Genomic DNA, 22,096 nt, shown 5'->3' with positions numbered 1-22,096 from the left:
ACAGGTGGGATGATTCATGATGCTTTGACTGTCACAAAGAAGAGCACACAAGAGCAGCCTGTTGTGTGACCTCCATCAGACGCAGGGTGGGAAAAAGCCTGTCAGAGCTCCATCAGGCTGCCCTCCCTGTCATGCTGTAGTCTGCTCCCATCTGCACCATATGGCACATATTCCCAAGCCTCTGAGAGAGCAGAGTCTCACTGCAACATTATGTAAATGGAGATTGGTGGGGGTCTTACATGCAAGACCAAAACTCCATCCTCCGCTCGTTATTGTGCACACAGGACAGAGCAAACAAAGACACAGCATAATGATGCAAGCAGAGAATAGAGGCCTTTTAAAAATGGAGACATGGTCGACGCATGTTTGGCTTTTTTGTCTAGACTCTCTTGGGAATGAGAGCTTTAAACCCAGAGACAGGACTGAGATGTAAACAAACTGGGGTTTGAAGAAATCAGGTCTTGAGAATCATCTGGGAACATGCTCGAGTTGTTTAGTGTCCTGCGTAGCTCATATGTCTGGTTTTGTTTCCCAAAGAAGCATTTTATGGGGTGTTTTTTGAAGGGCTAAAACGGATCTATGACCTACACTGGTATAACGTATAGCCTGATTTGTTTATAAGAGGAAGATGAATTCAGTTGGTCCCCTTTTAGATTTTACTTTTATTTATAGAACATAATATCGCTTCTGCCGAAGAGCAGAGTAGCTTGTTTTTTGTACAGTGGGAGTATCAGTAGCCTGATGACGCAATTCACAGGAGTTTTCTCCCAGGTCTTGATGTTTGGTGATGTTAAAATCCAGCTTGTGTGAATTAGAGCCTATTAAAGTGGAAAACTAGAATGTATTTGGCTGCCTAGCTAAACAATAACATTAGGTTATGGAGATGAAGTGTGTCGTTTAAAGGTCAATGAAGACAGTCGAGTTGATGAAAAAAAGAAACGTGCTTGTGTGTGTGTGTGTGTGTGTGTGTCATCAACACTAAGCGTTGTCCTTGTGCTTCAGTTCTGTGTTATCTACTTTTGTTTTACGCTATTAGCAACAAGGTTTTTCTTTTCACAGATTAGTAAATATTTGTCGCCCTCTCCTGGCCAACAATATACCTGCCAAACCCTAATGTTCTGTTAGGATTGACAATATAACCTACATGCAGGGCTACTGCAAACATTTTACTTAGCCAATGATTTCAAAAGGTTTACAACTGAAAACCTTGATAACATTAGTAATAGTATAACTATACAAACTATATTATATATAACAGTAACAGTGACAATAATATTGTTTCATTTAGGCTACCCTATTTTCACTTTAAATTTTTTTAATATATTCCTCTGAGTTATTATTTATTATTTTAGTTATTATTTAATGTATAGAAAATTTAGAGAAGACATATATATATATATATATATATATATATATATATATATATATATATATATATATATATATATATATATATATATATATATATGTATATATACACACACACACACACACACACATATATATATATATATATATATATATATATATATATATATATATATATATATATATATATGTATATGTATATATACAAAGAGGCCCATATATGTATTACAAAACAATTTTCTTATTGTTTTCATTTTTCTATTTTGATGCTGGATGGTTTGTAAAGAACATTTCACTGCATGTCGTCCATGTATGTATGTGTATGTGACAAATAAATTTGACTTTAATTTGAATTAAAATTTTGAATTTGTTGGCTCTGTATGCACTAAAATAGAAATTGACTGTATCTAGGCAAAGAGTATATCCCTGTTCACCTGATGCTGTATGCTTTGGATCATGAGCCGTTCCAAGTCTGTTTTTTTAGATGGTTTTAGATTAAGTCTAATCTGGTCTTGTTTGCACTTTGTGTTGAAAACTTCTGTTGGCTGGTTGTTATGAAAGAGATTTTCTTTACCATGGAGAGGATCCCCCAATCATCCACCACTGTTGTCTTGTCTTCCATGGATGTTCAGGCTTTTTAAGTTGCAGAGCTCACAGGTGCCGTCTATTTAACTGTCGATTTAGCCTTTCCTAATGTTCCTGCTGTCTCTCTGATGGATTTGTTTCGTTTTTAAAACCTCACAATTGTCTGTTTCGCTTGTATGGAGGGCTCCTTTGGTCGAATGATGTGGGTTCAGAGCAACAGTTTCCAAAGGCAAATGGCATTTAGGACCAACTCCAGACCTTTACTTGCTTAACTGATGAAAGAACAGCCCACATCTATCCTTGAAATGGCTTTTGAGTCAATTGTCCAATTACTTATGATCCATTGAAAAGGGGGGTAATATTTCCTCCAATTTTGATGAGAAGACCCTCAAATTACAGCTCACAATTTCCTCACATAATTTGAACTACTTGAGTTTTTTTCTATAAGTTTGGAATGAATGAATGAATGAATGAAGTGTACACCAGTCAGAGAGTCCTGCCACATAAAAATTCACTGCACTTATTCATGGTTTATATTGAAGGTTGTTATCATGTTTGTAATTGGTTTTCATAAGATTGGGACTAGTTATAAAGACAGAACATGAAGGTCAGTAATGGTTTCTCTGTTCAAACCCTGCACTGATCAAATCTGTAATAGCCTATTGTGTTCACACCGTATAATGATGTCAGAAAACATCTGAACATATGAAGGTTGGCAGCGGAAAAATACAGCATATGTGTGAAGCTGGTGACTCAAACGTTCCTCTCCTTCACAGATTTCCCCCTGGCTTAGATTCTCAATAAAAATGTATGTATGGTAATAAATGGAGAATGAAATTTCAGCCCATGTTGATGTGTCCACAAGTGATTTTCTGTGATGAGAAAGTTGATAGCATGATCACATGCAGTCAACACAAACACTGGACTCGGACTTGAGGACATTACAGAGGTCATAAAACGTGCTACAAATGAAAACATATGTATTATAAATAATGCTGTTCTAAAAAGGGCTATGTTAGATTTTTCATTCTCGCTGCATCAGTACAACCTTCCCCTCAACCTCCACCATATTACACCACCGGACAATTCATTTCACACTCCTTGACCCAGTGCATTCATGCATGTGTGGATTCAGATATGCACTTTATGTAACGCCTTCAACTGTGTTTTAGAAATACTCTGTCTATATGTCTGTATCTCTATCTCTGCCTATCTATCTATCATCTCTCTCATCTCTGTCTGTCTGTCTATCTATCTGTCTGTCTGCCGGTCTGTCTCTATCTATCTATCTATCTATCTATCTGTTTCTGTCTGTCTGTCTGTCTGTTTCTCTTTCTGTCCATCTATCTATCTATCTATCTATCTATCTATCTATCTATCTATCTATCTATCTATCTATCTATCTATCTATCTATCTGTCTGTTTCTCTGTCTGTTTATCTATCTATCTATCTATCTATCTATCTATCTATCTATCTATCAATTATTTGTAAATGTGAATATATATCTTACAAGACTCACACGTTTAATTTCAAGATTCCTACAAGCCTGAAGCAGACTTCAGCAGAGAGTGTTTGATATCACTGCAGCACCAACATTAGAAGTGACACAAAGTGTCACAATGCTTTGTTTGTGTGTTGTGGTTGATAGTTCATATTAGCATTCTGTTTAGACCCCCACCCAGTTTCAAGCCATTTGTTGTCACTGTGTGTCTGGGCTTGTGGTACCCGAGAGGCACCTCACAGACTCATATGAGATGTAATCTAGCAGGACGGAGCCCCCGGCATGCATGAAGATGACAGCACACTGTGATCAGAATGCCGCTGTGTCCTTCCCTACTATCTCAGGGGTGGAGGGGGCATTTAGGGTGGGGCCCCCAGCCATGTAACCGCCTGGTCAACTGATGAGAATCCAGAGCCAGGAGCCGTGTGTGTAAACCCACACACACACACACACACACACTGAACTACACAAACTTCATACAATCCCTGGCAGAGAGTAGAGTGAGTAATTTTGGACATTCAATCTCCAAAGGCCATAGTAATAAGAATCTGCTTAGAAGAGCTGTCTGATTTTGTTACTCGCTTTAACTTGGTCCAAAGTTCGAGTGATATTGTGCGCAAGACTGTGATATTTTATTCATGAATTTTTAAGTGTTGTTAAGGCCTAGGTGGTACAGAAATTCAGAGTATTTTGCAGCTGTAAGCAGGGACATACATTCGGCCCTGATGAGCTTTAGCGAGCCATTGTGACTAAATGCAGACAGGAAATTCCTGAGGGCTGGCAGATTTGATAGGCTATAAAGCCCAAACAGACACCCACACGGATAGTTGTTTAATCCCCAGGATCAGCAGCCAATCGTTCACCGCTACAGAATAAAAACATTGCAAAACGTCACATGGCACCTCTCGTTCATTGCTGATGTCAACAATTCCTCTCCGCCAGCTCCTACAGGAGTCCCAGGCGGCAGAAATACGGTCATCAAAATCACATTATCTTCCCCTAGATAATGTATACACTCCATTGACTGAAAAACAAATCCCGTGATTCATTTCAATAGTGATGTTTTGTGTTGCATAATGAGAGATGGATCGTTAACCCCGTCGTTATTTCCATATACGGTTTCCATTATATCTGCAATTGTGTTTATGCAACTGGTGAAGTACCTGAAATGCTTTGCCAGTAATTCTGACCTAATGTTATTTCTGGTTGCCTGTCACAAGCCTCCCTTGTGGCCTAAGGCAAAGCTATCGTATTGCATTGTATTTCTACGCTACATTTTCTTTTTCTATGCATGAACGTGCCCCACACAAAAGCCCATTTTGCAGCCTTGATCCTGCTAAGCTCACCCTCACGTGGTCTTGCCCTCTCTTTAAATGACCCCTCACTGCCAAAACATATCCAGCTGGAAGCTGATCAATATACGGCCCTGCCGACAAGATGGCATTACGGGTAAGGAAAACACCGTCTGCTAACCTGCAAACAGAATCAGGTCAAGTTTGCTTATTGTGTTGAGTATCAGCTAAGTATTTCGAGATTTAGTGATGCTAAAATGTGCTTGAGCACATGAATGGAAAGTTGCTGATGTGATTAAAGCAGTTCTCGGTCTGGCATAGGTCTTTAATTTTAATTATTTAATATTAGATTTAAATTGCATACCTTCTCCTACTCTAAGATGGTGGTGTGTCGTCACTCTTCTGCATAGCTCATCACTCTCTCTCTCTCTCTCTCTCTCTCTCTCTCTCTCTCTCTCTCCTCTCTCTGCAAGCTAAACTAATGATGCTTTAATTATTTTCCATGTGGCTGCACTTAAAGTAATGGGGGCATTAAAACAGGCTCAGTTTCGATCTAAAGAACACTTCATCACTACCTGTGAAACTCCAGAAAGCTGCTTGCTTACCTTTCCAATGTCATTGAGAGGCTTTTAAAAAACCAATGATTTTTGGTAAGGCTCCAAATCTGCACTTTTCTAGTTCACAGATACTGGTTGCTGCTTGCAATATACGTTCACAGATGCTGCATGAAATCTCACACATATCTCTGCAAGCAGTAACCGGAGTCTGACGCCTAGCAGTGATGAGCACAGGAAGCGTGACGAGTTTTGCAATTCCCCTCGGTTAACCAAACAGGCCTCGCCTTGTGGCACCAAGCTCTCTGAAAGTGGCTCATAATCCAGATAACGGAGCATGCGGCACAGCATAGAAGCACATGAAATTCTCAGATAAAACAGGTGCTGGCCAATGGAGCTGAACTGATAATGCAGATGCAGGCGACGTCATCCTCTAACGTACTTCCAGTCCTCACTGAGTTCAGTTTTCTATGTCTGCCTAAATTAGTATTTTCATACATTTATTCAAAATCTAAACTGCTTTCATTAGAATAACATTGGAGAAGCTAATATTAATAGCACAATGTTCTAACGTCTTTGTCCTAGTTTTTTATTACTTTTTATTATTATTATTAATTGTGCTATGTCTTCGTATTTTTTGCATTTTGCAAACTGGGATTTTGCTGACTTTTGGATGCAATTAATTTTTATGCCCAGCACGACAAAAAAAAAATTGGATTCTATTCATCAGTGACTGATGGGATCAGTTACTGACAATCCTTTCAAGCTATCTGCATGAAAAACTACTGCTTTCTTGATTATTAATGTCATAGATAGCTTCAGGCTACAGAATATTGCTTTAACGTCTTCATTTCTTTCTTAAACGGTGATAGCCATGCAGTAAAACAAAGGTTTATTAATTCATGATGAAGTCGGAGATGAGATCCCTGAAAGGAAGGCTTTGGTAATTGGACAATTATACCTCCTAAGCACCCTGGGTCATCTGAACCATGAATACTCTACATTAGTGATAAATCAATGCTAGGATTATATATCTGCTGATATTTTGTCATCTGAACAACATCAGCATTGGCTTCCGCTTGTGTCGGTTTGTTTATATATATATATAAAACTCTAAAAGTACCCTCTTCCATTTGGTGAAAGTGATGATGTTTGCTATTTTTTGCAATGTTTTGAATCAGTTTGAGGCATCCTGTCCTGACGGTCTATGTCCAGGATGGAGTGTCATCCTGAAAGGAGAGACCCCAGCAGAAGCCAGCAAGTAAGTCTTCAAACTTCACGTTCTGGCAGGCTCTCTCAAAGAACAAACACTTTTCCTGTGAGGCTAATAGATTGTTTGTTTAAAGCTATTTGGTTTTTAATAACATTGTGAAAAGTTAACACAAAAATATTCATGTGTCACTTCTAGAATTGTATAGAAATTGCATTTTATTGTCTATATAGTTTTTGAGTAGTTTTAAGCTTAGGTCTTCAACTCTGCTCCTGTCCTCCAAAGTTTGTTTCCAACTATTTGCACAGTTGTCTTTGATTTTCCAAACACCCTGAAGTCCCTAACTAGCTGCTTCAGGTGTGTTTTGTTCAACTTTCTGAAAATGTCAAAATTTTAAAATTTATAATTTTAAAACATTATTTATATATATTTTTATAAATAATGTTTTCAGAATTTAATCAGAATTTTAGTCAGTCATTCTAATGACATATATTTGTTATCTTGACTTGAAATGGGAAAGCATGAAAAGTTGTTTTTGTTGTCACTCTTTAGAATGGACCGTGATCATGTCCTAATATACCTGCTTTACATGTCTTCAGTGTTTCCTGTACCACCCTCCTCATGCAATACATGTGTTCTTTGAGACTGAAAATATCAGTACCAATCTTCTCTGAGTATGCATAGCTCACACTGCTGAATTATTAATTCAAAAGATTGTTTATAAAGAACTACTGCAATATAACCAGCTCCACGGATGTAATTAAAGAGAAGTGTACATGAAAATAGTAATGTGACACTCGTATGAGACAAACTCATGCGGCAATTAATTTATATGTTATTTTATTCATAGCACCAAATGGAAGAGATTTCTCCTGGGATCCATTCAGATGCGGTTCAGTTATTATTGCTATACAGAAACAAGGGTCAAACGTGACTTTCTCCCATCATTTCTTGTTTAGCATTCACTTGTAGAAGAGTGATGGAGAAATGATCAGACGCAAGCGCCTCATCAGTGCGATGATAGCCTCAGGTTCAGCATTGGCCAAAATGATTTGTTCATTATAGTCTATGTGTCTTTCTCTGTGCCCAAGGTTTGAGATCAATTTCCTATGTGACCGCGATGACAGAATAGCTTTGCATTTCAACCCGCGCTTCACCGAGTCAGATATCATCTGCAATTCCTACATGGCCAACCACTGGGGGCAGGAGGAGAGGTGCAACAGCTTCCCCCTCGGGATAGAAGAGCCTTTCCAGGTGATAAAGCATCACAATCACATTTTTATTGACAAAGTATCATGGGCTGCAGGAATTATGTTTGATTAAGAGTGAGGAAGATTTAGTCAGGATCGACTCCTTGTCTCTCAACAGATTGAAATTTACTCTGACAATGATAACTTCCATGTTTACATTGACGAAACCAAGGTGATGCAGTATAAACACCGCGTGGAAGACCTGAAGACCATCACGAAAGTGCAAGTGGTCAATGACGTCAATATCTCTTCTTTAGAGATCACCAAAAAACATTTTTATTAAGTGGCGGGGCATAAGGCCAAACAGATGATTCATTTGGAGTGAGCCTTGTGTTTGTTTATGGTGGGTTACTGTTTTTTGCATTTTTGTTTACACACCTTTCCATTCTTATAATTATCCTCTTGGCTTAATTATCTTTTGTAAAGGTGTAATTATTGGCACCGACATGCCTTACCTGAACTCCATATTCATATGAATGTGTGAATAAATGGAAGGTTTGAAAAGATTCCTAAAGGACTCGTCATCTGGGTGACTCAGAATTTGTGTTTTTCCACAAAATCAATGTCAAAAATAGATGATCAGATCCATCTGGGTCTGCTTATGATGAAACATCCTAAGACACAATACTGAAATATGCTCGCAAAAATAAGTATACTAGTGATATGATAAATTTCACTGAAAAATAACAAAGCATTAATATTCTTGCTCTACTGTGACATCACATGTATTCTCAAAAAAAACTAAATATGTTTTACTTTTTCTCTGCACATAAACATTTTACTGTGACAATTAGTCAAACAAACATAAAACCTAGTACTTAAACCAGTTTTCCAATATAAAACATGTGTATAATTAATAAAAATAAGTATTCTGGCTAAACTTTTTCTCTATATAATTAAATACATAAATTTTATACATTCATACATACATTGTTCAAAATGTAGGGTTGTTACATTTTTGGGATCAGAAAGGTCGTAAAAATGCTTACCAGAGCTGTATTTGTTTGATGCAAAAATACAGAAAAGACAATAAAATTGTGAAATATTATTACAATTTAAAATACTAGATTATTTATTCATGTGCCGATGAAGCCGATTGTCAGCATCATCTCCTGTCTTTAGTCTCACATGACTGTCAAAAAAAAATCAATGCTGATTTGCTGCTCACAAAACATTTCTTATTATTATTAACATTGAAATATGCTGAAATACATGCAGATGTTTGGGGTTTTTAGATTAACAAATGAATAGAAAGTTGATACAGTTGAAACAGATATATGTTGTAACACAAATATGTTTACTTCCAGTTTAGTTTAATACATCTGATTTCTAAACAAAAGAAAAGGGGGAAAGTCTTATTGGCCCCAAACTTTTGAGTAATAGTATACAGTGATAAGTGGCCAAAATCTTTCTTTAATCAATGATAATGCAGCGTGTGCTCGTTTTTTGGCAGAGACTCCATATGACGTCAAGGACTGGAGAGAGTGCCGATGTGTAGCCTAACAGCGACAGGCAGGCTAAATATAGCTCTAACAATGTGCTTTAACAAAGCACATTACATTATAAGGGGACCACATCATATAATATTACAGCATAAAAAAATATTAAAAGCTGATAATAAACGGTTTACTTGCAGGTTCCCATTGTGACAGCTTACCCCACACAATGTGGGAAAGTAAACGTCTACATAAAGTAAACTTTCTTCAATAGCATTTATGCAACCTAAGACTTGGAACTGTGCCAATAATGCACAGAAACCTTGAAACAAACCTTTTCAGCACAATATTAAGTAAAAGTAAGTGTCTTTCTGTGACCATGGACTCGAATTGAGGGGGGTGCTGGTGCTGTAAAACTCATCCATGACAGACCTAAACCAGACAAAAATACATTTAGCTAATTATTTTTTTATTTAGCCTATCAATATTGACCTTTTTTTTATTTCAGGCCCCAGAAAAAAAACTACTTACAAGTAATAGTTATTTTAATAAGGCATTAATGTGTAAAATTAGGCACAGGACCCATACACCTAACAGAAACTTTTTTTTCGACCACTGGCTGTGTCTGCATTTGCTTCACGGTTAGCGAGCAGTCAGCTACCATAGATTGTTTCATGTTTTCAAAGCTGGCTTTGCTCGTTTTTTTCAATTTTTTTCCACTCATACTCATTAAGTTTGGGCCGGTGGATCACGCACGTGCTGATCAATACATCACTCTGGACTATAGCTATTGACTCGAGCTCCATTGATCAAACTGCTCGGTGTGCTTGTTTGTCTTGTTTTTAGCCATTTGTGTCTGTTTTATGTACTTTCTGCTCTAAGTAAGATTAACATATTATTACCGTTATTTAATTAAATGACGCAGCTGGCCATGTGACCTCACGGAGGCACCCGTGACGTGGCGACCCGCTCCCTCTATAAAAAAAACTGATTTTCTTTAACAAAAATGTATTTGTAGAGTCTTCGTCCCATGCGTATATGCAAAAACCTATTAGAAGGGTTCCTTTGATTAGGTGTACAACTTTTTTTCAATTAGCATAAACACTGGTGAGTGCCGCTTTAATTGCGCAGCCGCTACACCTCGGTGTGTGCGGAGCGACGAGGTGAATGAGAAAACTGCTCCCATCGCATCAGAGACACGCAGCAGCTCCGCCGCATCCGCAGACGCTCGTTTCTTCCCGTCAGCTAGAGACGAAGGAGAAGCACACTGAACCTCGCACCTGCTACCGAGCGCGCAACGTCGGTATGTAGCCTGTATTAATATTTCTTAAATTCATTCATTCGGATGCAGTTGAGGCATTTAACAATTACTATAATGGATGACAGAAGTAAATAAAGAGAAAGTGACTTAACTTGCGGAGGTACATTTTCGACTATTTAAGCAGCTGTATTTAGAGATTTATTGGGGCTCCTGATCATTGGTTCGTGAGAGTTTGCATGTAGGCACAGTTTAATCTCGCTTGATTTTGAAGACAAATAAGCAGGCGGTATTAAAAGACAGAGGTGTATCTCATATTCACTGTTAATCAGCACTAGCCTGTGCCGCGAGTTCGTTTTATTTATGTCTGAAGACCAATAACACAAATGCCTGTTTGTTTTCCTCTTTGTTGGATTCAGATACCTAGCTCAAAACTGTCTGAAATGAGAGTAATTTAGCAAAATGGTGCCCTTAAGAACCATCTCACAATATCACGCACAATTTATCCTGCCTGAGCATTTATTGTGGCTTGCATAATTCACAATGTAATCTAGCACGACAAATTGTGGAGAAAAAATGAAAATGTAATGTAAATTTAAAAGACATGTGTACAATGTATCATTAATCAGGCACTGTATTTTAAGGCGTACAGTTTGTTTAGTGCAATTGCTTGGATTTCTTGTAATTTAATTTCCCTCCTAATGTGTGTCATGTTTCCATAGAGGGCTGTAAGCTAAATGATGGATTTCATTACCTTGCTGGTTTTGGCTGAAGATGAAGATGCCTTGAGCTTTAGTAATCCACTCTGGGATGTCTAAAGCAGCTTTTGGATTCTAACCAGCGCATATCAACATATCACAAATAACCCCGAACCTTTACCACAAACAGAAGGAATATGAATTTAACCGCAGGCGTTCTGAAAAAAGAGCTTCTGCTCTCAAACGCCTTGCTGTCCTTGAACGCCTCTCTCCACGGTGTCGAGGACTTTGCGAATGATGTGTTCCTCCACCAGAGTGGAGAGCTGGAGAGACTGCTGCTGCTGACGATCAAAGAGCCCACCACTATCGCTCTCACCGTGATGTACTCTTTATCGTTCGTGGTGGGCTTCATAGGAAATCTCATGGCCATTCGAATGCTCACCTGCCAGAAGAATAAGAGGATGCAGAGCATCAGTGCCACCCGGAGTTTACTCATCAACTTGGCAGTGTGTGATCTGATGGTGGTTTGCATCTGCATGCCCATCACGCTCGGCCACACCATTTACACCGCATGGGTGTACGGAGACCTCCTGTGCCGGGCCGTCCCCTTCATCCAGGCCGTGTCCGTGTCTGCAAGCGTCCTCAGCCTGACCGTCATCAGCATCAACCGGTACTACAGCGTGCACAGCCCGCTCAATTCCCTCTCGTACTTCACCCAGAAGAAGATCTACATCACCATCGTGTGCGTTTGGATCCTGTCCTCGGCCATTTGCGCACCTTTGCTCTTCATGATCAAGCTGGACGAGATCCACTTAATCGACATCGCCGTGCCAATCTGCAGAGAGCTCTGGCCGCAGGCGAGACTCAAGCAGGTCTACAACGTGCTCCTCTTCGTGGCTCTCTACTGCATCCCCGTGACCTTCAACCTCATCATCAGCTTTCTGACAGGAAGGAAGCTCTGGAGGGCTTCTCATCATTTTGACGATTTCGACCCACACAGCCAGGCCATGCACGCTTCACATCTGAAGATGCGCAAGAAGATCGCCAAGGTGGTGGTCACTTTGGTCCTCTTATTCGCCGTCTCCTGGCTCCCGCTTTACGTTGCAGACATCCTGATTGACCGCGAGATTCATCCGCCTCACTGGGTTCTGCAGAGTCGTCCTTTCGCACAGTGGCTGGGCCTCACTAACTCCAGCCTCAATCCCATCTGCTATTGCTTCTTGGGTGATTTGTACCGCTCTGCCAGAGCAGTAAGGTCCAGGTATCATCAGAGAATGCTTTCCGTCCTTAGATCCTCCAGCTCTTTTAAACTGTCCAGTGTGCTTTCTTTCAAAAGGCAGAAATCTGGCCGGCAACAAGGTGCCGTGAGCCAGGTGTCGGTGGAGACTCTTTCTGATTGGTGTTCAAACAACAGCCAAATGGTGTCTCTCCAAAGCCTGTCAGAGAAGATAGCGTCTACAAGCAATCCTAAGTTATCAAATTTATAATCAGGGTGCATAGTACCTAAAAGCATGCAGGGCACTTATAGGGTTAGTTCACAAAACAACTTTTGTTTTCTACCCAAGAAGTAGAGGTTTTATGAATCTTTTTACTTTTGGGAGAACAATCTCAGATCATTTATTTTGTAGTATTGTCAAAAGGCATGTGATTCTGATGATTTGATGCTACTTAGTTTGTATAGTTTGTTTTCGGAACTAACAGTCACGAAAAGTAAGTTACATTGTAACTGTAAGTTACAGTTACATTGCATCATAGCTTATATTGTACGTGAATAGAAGTTTCTTGATGTGAAGTGGGACTTCCTGTAAATAAAGGACGGTTTTGTATAGAATTCACTGACACAGATTGTACATAAATGGTCAATTAAGGCAAGGCAATTAAGACAAATGTTTGCATGTGAAAATTCAGTGCGATAAATATTTTAATTTGACTGAACAGCTGTTCGGACCAACATAAACATGCTGTCAATGTGATGGAATTTTTTTATGGGGAGATGTTCTAATCTCAGTGAAGAAACCCAGCCAACCAATGAAACCCAGACTTTTGGTCACATGCCCAGAGCAAGAGCAACTGCTGTTAGATGAAACTATTTCTTTTGTCTCTGTACTTTTTGGTGTTGTTTGATAAACATGATAGGGAATACAAAAATCTGAACAGCAGTTTGAAAATATGTCCTTTTGACTTTGAATCTTCGTGTGTCAGAAATGGAAAGTTGAGCAGTTTTGTGAACCGAAGAAACCAAGGTATTTAGGTTCTTGTCTATAAGGTCTGTCAGTGAATCTACTCTTTCCTTATGATTAACATGTTAAATACTAGTTTATATTTGTATCTTTCTGAAGAGCTTTTTTTGCCACAATTGCCTTTAACTTGAAGCCATTAAGGCATAATTAGCTGATATGTTAAGCTGCTATAAAAATATTAATTGTGAAAAGATCTACTGGAATTGAAAATGAAAATAAAAAAGAATTTTCAGGTTATGCGTTTAACTGTGCTTTAATCCTGGTTAAAACAGAAAATACTCTTCTAGTATCTTCTAGATATTGTTCTAGATATGAAGTTTTTGTTTTGCCTTTAGTGCAATGACAATATAAAATCTGTTTCATATTCTATTTATCTATTTTTCACTATTCTGTTACACTGTTTTTCTCATATGCTGTAAATATGTCAATGTATAAATGCCATTATGTTTTAGGAAAGGGGACCCTCACAGTCGTTGTATTGGGGTCCTTGTCTTAAAAGATTTGAAAAGCGTAGTGAAAATTTGTAGTGTTTCGAGTAAAATCATTTTTTCCACAATATCTCTATAAACATATAAATGTGCATTTATATTCACAAAAAAAAATTCTATTTGGTATAGAGTTTCCAGAGTGCATGAATACAATTAAGGTCAATGTGAAGATCCATAGCAATTCGATGTCATTAAATGTACTGTGCTTGATTGTGAATAATCATTACTTGCCTTCTTCAATAAAAACCAACATGAATAGACTCAGAGATGGTTCACTAAATAGAGCTGTACCAATCTTTTGGTATGAATAGATCCACAATTCAAAGTATATAATGACATAATGTACCACATGAAATAGGCTACAAGCACAATTATCGCCTCTTCATTTCTGTTATCATGAGACTTTCTGACAGGAAAAACGTTTTACTGAAAAAATCCACAAAGCAGAATAAAATAATATATGTTACCCTGCACCACAAAACCAGTTGTAAGCGTCAATTTATACATTATCTGAAAGCAGAATAAATAAGCTTTCCATTAATGTATGGTTTGCTTAGAATTTGTCTGAGATACAACTATTTGGAAAGTCTGGAATTAAAAAATATAAATATTGAGAAAATTGCCTTTAAAGTTGTCCAAATTAAGTTCTTAGCAAAGCATTTTACTAATACAAAAATTTGTTTCGATATATTTAGGGCAGAAAATTTACAAAATATATTAATATCATCAAAGTATTGTTGGCTATTGCTACAAATATACCTGTGCTGCTTAAGACTGGTTTTGTGCTCCAGGGTCACGTGTATGTATGCTAAAAAAAATAGTTTCTGAGGAAATCTGAGTAGCATAGACTACAATAACAGTAACAAAAGAGTTTACATGAAGCCATATAGACATATCCTCATTCAGATATTCATAGTCATGAATCCTCTTCTTGGGAAGAGCTCCATCTTTGTCTTCCACAGACATGTGATCACCAACACTAGCATTGGCCCTTATATTCATGCTAATTCTGATTAGCAACTGTCACATCACTCTATATGCAGAATGGGCTTGATTAGCCTATAAGTATTTCACTTTAGTAAGAATGAGCGACTACTGAGAGATATTGAAAGCTGATGAATGGTAATTCTGTTCAGGAGAGAGACAGACTGCAGCAGTTATTAGCCTGAGCTTTTCACAGGAAAGGGGCGTAATAGAAAATACAAGGAGCACTTCTTGAATAAAAAGGAAAAAAACTCAAATCAATAAATGTCTTGATGGCAGATGTTATCACCCCTTAGATGCACTGAGATTTTCTGAATAAAGTGATATTTTATATTTACCATAAAGAAGATTCAGAATAAAATTGTTGCTTTCATCAAACTTTATTTTAGTAGAATTCAAAAACAAACAAAATTGTTAATGTTAATGTTTTAATCTAAACTAATATACCTGTTTGAAAGTGTTCAATAGACGCTCAAAATGCTCTACGGATCGTCTCAAATCATGCTGGAGAACATCAAGTAACAAATCAAGAAAGCCATAAATATTAAATATCAGTGTTCTGTGTTATTGTGATTTAAAAGGGTGCGATGGCCAGTAACACAGCAAATCCTCAGTCTCTTATGATGTCTAACCCAGCCTGTGCTGCATTTGTTTATCTCTTTTCAATTATGTAGTCAACTAATTCCCTTCATCCAATCTTGGCATGGCTCAAACGAAACTCAATCAGCTTTTTAAATTCATTTTCCGCACCCTTTATGTTTAAGAACATTATGTGTCAAATCTGCTTAAAGTATAAACATATCTATTTGAAAATAAAAGCGTTAAAACCTACTCCACCCACTCCATACGCTATACAAAAGTTTTGTATGTGAAAACAACTTTGAGGGGTCAACTCCAGTCATGTCAGTGGGCTGTCACTGAACAGATCATTCCAGCCCCTTGTGTATTAATAAGAAGTTGATTCTCCCAACTGCCTCTACATGGAAGTTCTCCACTAGATATCGGAGCATGGCTGCAGGGATTTGCTCTCATGGAGATGGAGTCTGGCTCGCTGTTGTTACAGTAATTCTTTTTAAAGGTCTGGGCTGTGTACAGACCGATAAAAGTTCCTTCAAGATAAGTTCAAGTACTGTGCAATATTTTTGTAATGTTACAACCCACTCCAACAACTGATATATTAGTTCAGGAATAACAACTTTAATCTGTAGCAAATGACTGTGGGAAACGTATATGAAAATTAAAGATAAATAGTGCAAAAACTGTGTTTACACTACCAAAAGATTGAGTAATATTATTTCATGTTTTTTGCTATTTCTTAAGCATAAGAAATGAATGAAAGCTGCAGTTAAGTAAAATTCAATAAAATAGTGAAGTTATGAAATATTCTAGTGTAAGAGTTTTTTTTTTTAATTTGTAAATAAAACAGATTATTTTAATAATTTTACAAATTTTACTTTTTTTACTGTACAATGTAAAATAATTCTGTTCCATTTTAAAATATAATTTATTCCTGTGATGGAAAAGCTGCTCAAGAAACATTTCTTATTATTAACTATAATAAGTGCTGTGCTGTTTAATATTTTGGTGGAAACCATGCTGGGAGGATTTTTGTTGAATAAAAACTTATACACATATTATACACAAATACATATATGCCTCTGTTGAATGAGGTGAAAAAAAAGGAATGCTCTCATTCAACAGAGGTGTAGAGTATAATAGAATACTGAAAAATAGATAATAGAAAAATTGATAATGGAAAAAAAACAACAGATGGAAAAATTTATTTTACTCAAAACACTACAACTACTAAACTTTTTTTTTTTGAGTTGTAAAATCTTTTAAGCCAAGAACCCCAATATGACGACTGTGAGGGACCCCTTTCCTTGCATTTATACATTGACATATTTAAACCACATGAGAAAAACAGTATAACAATACTGAAAAATAGATAATAGAATACTGAATAGAATATGAAACAGGCTTTCATATTGTCATTAGACTAAAGCCAAAACAAAAACTTCATATCTAAAGATATCTAAGATACAAAAATCCTACAGCATTCAGTCAACAAAAAAGGATCATTAAAAAAAAGGAAAAAGAACAGAAACATTGGGAAGCTTTCAGCCGTAGTAATATCTCCAATACCTAACCCTTAAACATATATTTATATTAAAATCGTTCTGATGTTTTCAGAAGTCTACAAATTGCGGAAGCATTTCAAGGCCATTATGTACTAAATTAAAATACATCAAGCTGCTATCTTAAAAATAGCTTGTTTTTAGTAAATTGTGTTTGGACAATGTCATGTCGCATTATTATGAGGATAAAAGAAAAACAGAGGAAGGGAGTATAATGGGTGACTCTTGAGCATCTGTTCTGTACCCTCCTTATCACCGTGATCTTCATCATCATCTTCATCATCATCTTCATCATCATGTAAACTCCATTGATCCAACCTGCAGCAATCAGTCCAGTGGTTTCCAGTGATAGATCTTCCTTCGCAGTACACAGGTCACTTCTAAGATTCATGTTAACCTTGGTTCAATTACCATTAACCCCAGCAGTCTGTGAAAACAGACAGTCACGCATCATCCGACCAATTCCAACTACGACATTCCCTTTAATGCCACTAATTTCCTGGGATTAACCCTAGATACCAGGCAGCAGAGTGAGAGCACGTCCTAGAGCCTCAACAGCAGCGCACCAGCGCGGGTTTAATACACTCGTGATGATCTGACCACCCGCTTCCCCCAAAACAGAGCTCAAAAATATCCAACACACTGGACATTAGTACCCATGTTGTGTTCCAATGCAATTACAGGTCAGGATACTCTATACGTAAGTGCTTTCGCATCAAAGCCATCAGTGACATCAGAGGACATGGATTATATACGGCTAATACAAATACTCAAGAAGTGGATCCCTAGAGCTCCTTTGCTTTGATCCATTAGCTGTGCCGCATCAACTTGTGGCCACAAATTCTCTCAAGATGTCAAAGTGAAGACCAGAGGGAATATAAATATACCGAGGACGGTTGCTGCGGGATATAGTTAAGATTGGGTTTTCGGTACATTAGGATGCAGTCAGGAGACAGATGACTTCATCATCAGTAAGGATGCAGAGTTGACCTGAATCTCCAGCCTGAATCACATCTGGAGTGATAAATCATCAAAGTAATACAGTTTAAGTGCTATTGTCTCAAATGTTTAGATCTTTAGATGAGATTTTTATGATAACAGACCAATTAAACCTTTGCGCAGTTTTCGAGAAGGATGTCATGTGTCACGAATGGTCCTTGTGTAGAATCCATTTAGAGGAATAGGGTACGACCTTTACGCGAGACAAATGACGGGGTCAGTAATGGAAAAAAGTACACCGACCGGCCATTAAACCAGTAGTAAGTTTGTGAATTTCATGTGTGGGAAGCAGAAATAAATGGGCAAGTTCTGAGTGAGTTTAACAAAGGCAAAACAGTTGGGTCAGCGCATCTCCTAAAAGCTGAGTTTTGTGGGTTTTCCCTGTATGGAGTGGATAGTGCCTAGAAAATGTAGCGCAAAGAGGAACCAGCTTTATAATGCCGAAAGCATCTATAATAGGCACATGAGAGTCAGTCCTAGACCATGGAGCAATGCCTTGTCTGATGAATCACATTTGATTTTAGATCTGGTGGATATAGATCGTGTGCATCGTTTACCTGGGGAAGAGATTGCAGAAGGATGCAGTGAGGGAGGAAAACAGGCAGGCAGACGTAGTGTTATGCTCTGGGTAATTCTCTTCTAAGAAATCTCGGGTCCTGGCATTCATGTGGATGTTACTTTGACATTTACCACTTATCCAGAAATTGCTGCAGACCATGGTGTTTCCTGATGGCAGTGGTGTCTGTCAGCAGGATAATGCACCTTCCACGCTGCTAAAACTGTTCTGGAATGGTTTGGGGAACTTGACATGATGTTGCTTTGGCCTCCAAACTCCCCAGACCTCAATCCGGGTTGACCATCTGTGGAATGTGCTGGACCATCAAATCCACGGAGGTCCAAGCTTGCAACTTGCAGGACTTGAAGGATCTGCTATTAATGTTTTGTTGCCAGAGGTCTTGTGGAGTCCATGCCTCGACGCTTCAGAGGGTACTGCCAAACTAAAGTTTTCTTTTTAAGAGTGTTATTCTTGTAAAACGTTTTTTTTTCTTCATTTTGCTGTCAGTTTTTTACTGCTCAAAAAACCCTAATAATTTCAGATTTAGAAAACACTCATCATAGTAAAGGTGTATTTATTGCATTTACAAATTGCATTTTAATGTATTTTCGAATAAACTAGAGCTCTGGACAGACAAAAATCTGGGTCACATCATTGACCCCTTTTCTGTAGACATAGTTTCAGCATTTTTTAGAAAGCCATTGCACCGCAGGCTATATGCCTAGCCTGACATCTTTCCAAAAACATGTTTACAGGACACTTATGTCCTGTGGAGACAGCAAAGTGACAACAACTCCATCCCTGTGATGCTATCACCTCTTTTGCAGAGGGGCGGAAGCTCTGACTTTAGTGACATGGCAGATGTGTGATGGCTTGCTCTACCCTCAGCTGTAATAGCATTCCATCAAGAGGTGAGAGAGAGAGGATGAGTGCTGCATGTAAACATCTGCAATCATCTCCCTGGGTTATGTCCTGGGGACATGCCAGCTGGCCTTTCCATAAAATAAAAAATAAATAAATAAATGCTGACAGCAAGGTCAACTAACACCACTATGAAGTGTTCAACCTTGAAGTAAACGACATCCACAGATTAATGGAAATCCTCCAGGTTCTCGTTTGCGTTAACTTGTGTATAGAAATGTTTGCAAAATCTTTTTACACAATAGTAATTCATAGTGCTTTAAACAGATTTAAACAGAAGTTAAATCTGTGGAAAAACAAATATATATATATATATATATATATATATATATATATATATATATATATATATATATATATATATATATATATATATATATATGTTATTTTATTATTTATATATCAATCTTGCCCAATACAGAGAAGCAGTCCAGTGGTGTGCTTTCCACAAGTCCTTGTACTTGGTTATGCGATGCTTACATGCAGCTACTCAACCACAGAAACCCATTTCATAAAACTCCTGCCACAAAGTTAAGTGACGATATTAAGGCCAGTGGAAGTTTGTAACTATTCAGCTATGAAATCAGCGACATTGGTCGCTTTTACACAGCATGCGCTCAGCACTCTGTGACCTCGCTCTGTGACTTTACGTGGTCTTCTGCTTCATGGCCGAGTTGCTGCTGTTACTAAAGGCCTCTACTTTCTAATAATACCTTTTACAGTTAACCGTGACATATCCAGAAGGGATAAAATTCCACAAACTGAATTCCTGCTAAGGTGGCATCCTATCACAATGCCATGCTTGAAAATTTTTCCAAACATTTTGTAAAGGCAGACTGCATGGCTAGGTGACTCATTTTATACACCTGTGGTAACGGAGGTGAATGAAAGATCTGAATTTAATAATTAAGAGTTATGTCCTAATACATACAAGGAAGAGTATGGTTCTATAGCTCTGAGTAAAACTTTAAAACGTTTGAACTTTTCCTTCTGGATAACGCCAGCTAAAGTTAAACCTGTTGTGACATTAACATTTGCTGGGCCCTTTCAGACGATCTAATTCAATCAGAGGGGAGTACATGAGTTGACACCACTGATTTCATTGTGAAGAGAAAAAACATGACTGACAAGACTTTATGCCCTCAGTCCATGCGACCTATCGGCAGACCATTTTCATTAGCATTTCTCATTAGAGTTCTGTTGAAAATGATCACTGTGACATGCACAGACACCACTGAAACTCTGACGAAAAAGAGTGTGTCTACATTTATTAGAGCACCAAAAAAATCCCTGCAGTTCAAAGGAAAAATGGGAGAGGCAGAAAATCAATTCTGATTAAATTAATAAAGCACAAAATACCGCCGTATCATTTTGATGTTTAACAAATTAAAACGGCGATCACTTTGCGAAACTCTTGTCAGGCATCTCATCTTCTGTTTAACCCGAGAGGTCTATTTGATATTGTTCGGATTAAACAGCTCTAACTGGTTTTGGTCTTAGGATAACGGTATAGGTTTACATTTTTGCAGTTTAAACCCCAAAATCATTCAGTTATTTCCTATTCTAATGTGCTTTTGTGCATCTGCAGTGAATAATCAGTCCGATTTGCACAGACCAATGCCGATTCATGAATTCAGAAACAGCTCTTGAGGCCTAATTAATAGAGTATATATTGATTTTTAGACTATAAAATACATCTTTTTTTAAGCAGGTAGCAGACGTTTTTAATTCATCTTTTTTGTATAGCCTGTGGATGAAAACTATTAAATGAGTCATGCTGCATATTGCATTTTTCTTTTATTCCAAATATCTTCAGGGTCCATACCCTAACACAGAATTGCAAGCTACCCATGCTTTGCATATTACAGCTGTGGTTATGATTAGAAACTGTGATTGCTGAGAATAGCGTTGCGTCAGTCTCCTCTCGCTACAATTGCGAAACACGGCAAATACGCGGCTCACACCCCTGCATGGTCTTGAGTGAGACTTTCTAATTTTGCAAAGAGCCCAGAGCCAGAAAAAAACTAACATCAGCGATATCATTCACAACGTCCCTTTACGGTTTCCATTGTGAGTTCTGTTCACTTTCATAAATATGGAACAAATCTGTGTCAGGGATCAAGGCAGACAAAAACCTGCCTTGTCTGAATGGTTCATGCAGCCGTGAAAGGTGATGTAAAGGAAAGAGCCCGGGCCGTGTGTGACTGCTGCTTTGTGTGGCCCTCGTGAACACACTCTTCCACGCACACTGTCAGAGGAAAAAGCTTCCTGTCTGCTTCAGTACATTTGTAATACTTAAAACACAAAAGGGAAAACTAAAAATACCATTTAAGCGATTCCTAACAGCTGTTAAACAGGCCTGCACGGTTTACCAAAGGTTTCATTGAGATAATGTAGGTTCAGAATCAGAACGCCTGGACACCGCATGATCACATGACCACTTTTCATGCCTATGTAAATTCTCAACATGAAGTGGACTTGTGTATTTCTGTGCCATCTAGTGGTTAGGACAAGACAACACAGACAATATTCTGTCCAAGAAACGTCCCCATTCGATATTACTGACGGTTGTTTGTTTGTCTGTATCTTTATTGGGAAGACTGGATATTTAATTGTT

General features: G+C 38.0%; 2 protein-coding genes across 2 annotated transcripts; both read left to right on the top strand.

Moving 5' to 3' along the window:
* Window positions 1-6,436: 6,436 nt before the first annotated feature.
* grifin (galectin-related inter-fiber protein) lies at window positions 6,437-8,187 on the top strand. The gene is made up of 3 exons (XM_043225462.1): window positions 6,437-6,562; window positions 7,603-7,765; window positions 7,880-8,187. The coding sequence occupies exons 1-3, from the start codon at window positions 6,447-6,449 to the stop codon at window positions 8,042-8,044; spliced, it is 444 nt and encodes a 147-aa protein (XP_043081397.1). The 5' UTR covers window positions 6,437-6,446; the 3' UTR covers window positions 8,045-8,187.
* A 2,062-nt stretch (window positions 8,188-10,249) lies between these two features.
* On the top strand, window positions 10,250-14,036 carry LOC122341827 (QRFP-like peptide receptor). Its single transcript, XM_043235474.1, has 2 exons — window positions 10,250-10,500; window positions 11,178-14,036. Exon 2 carries the CDS (start codon window positions 11,351-11,353, stop codon window positions 12,638-12,640), a length of 1,290 nt encoding a protein of 429 aa, XP_043091409.1. The 5' UTR covers window positions 10,250-10,500; window positions 11,178-11,350; the 3' UTR covers window positions 12,641-14,036.
* The last annotated feature ends 8,060 nt before the right edge of the window (window positions 14,037-22,096 follow it).

This window comes from Puntigrus tetrazona, chromosome 3, assembly GCF_018831695.1.
Source record: "Puntigrus tetrazona isolate hp1 chromosome 3, ASM1883169v1, whole genome shotgun sequence".
Taxonomy (NCBI): Eukaryota; Metazoa; Chordata; class Actinopteri; order Cypriniformes; family Cyprinidae; genus Puntigrus; species Puntigrus tetrazona.
Note: the sequence above shows the minus strand (reverse complement) of the source record. Positions and strands in the feature narration are given on the sequence as shown.

Bases quoted from the DNA above. Each gene is read 5' to 3' on its own strand.
- LOC122341827 (XM_043235474.1), top strand. From the start codon at position 11,351: ATGAATTTAACCGCAGGCGTTCTGAAAAAAGAGCTTCTGCTCTCAAAC.
- grifin (XM_043225462.1), top strand. From the start codon at position 6,447: ATGATGTTTGCTATTTTTTGCAATGTTTTGAATCAGTTTGAGGCATCC. The intron at 6,563-7,602 runs GTAAGTCTTCAA...TCTGTGCCCAAG, and splicing joins ACCCCAGCAGAAGCCAGCAA to GTTTGAGATCAATTTCCTAT. The intron at 7,766-7,879 runs GTGATAAAGCAT...GTCTCTCAACAG, and splicing joins GGATAGAAGAGCCTTTCCAG to ATTGAAATTTACTCTGACAA.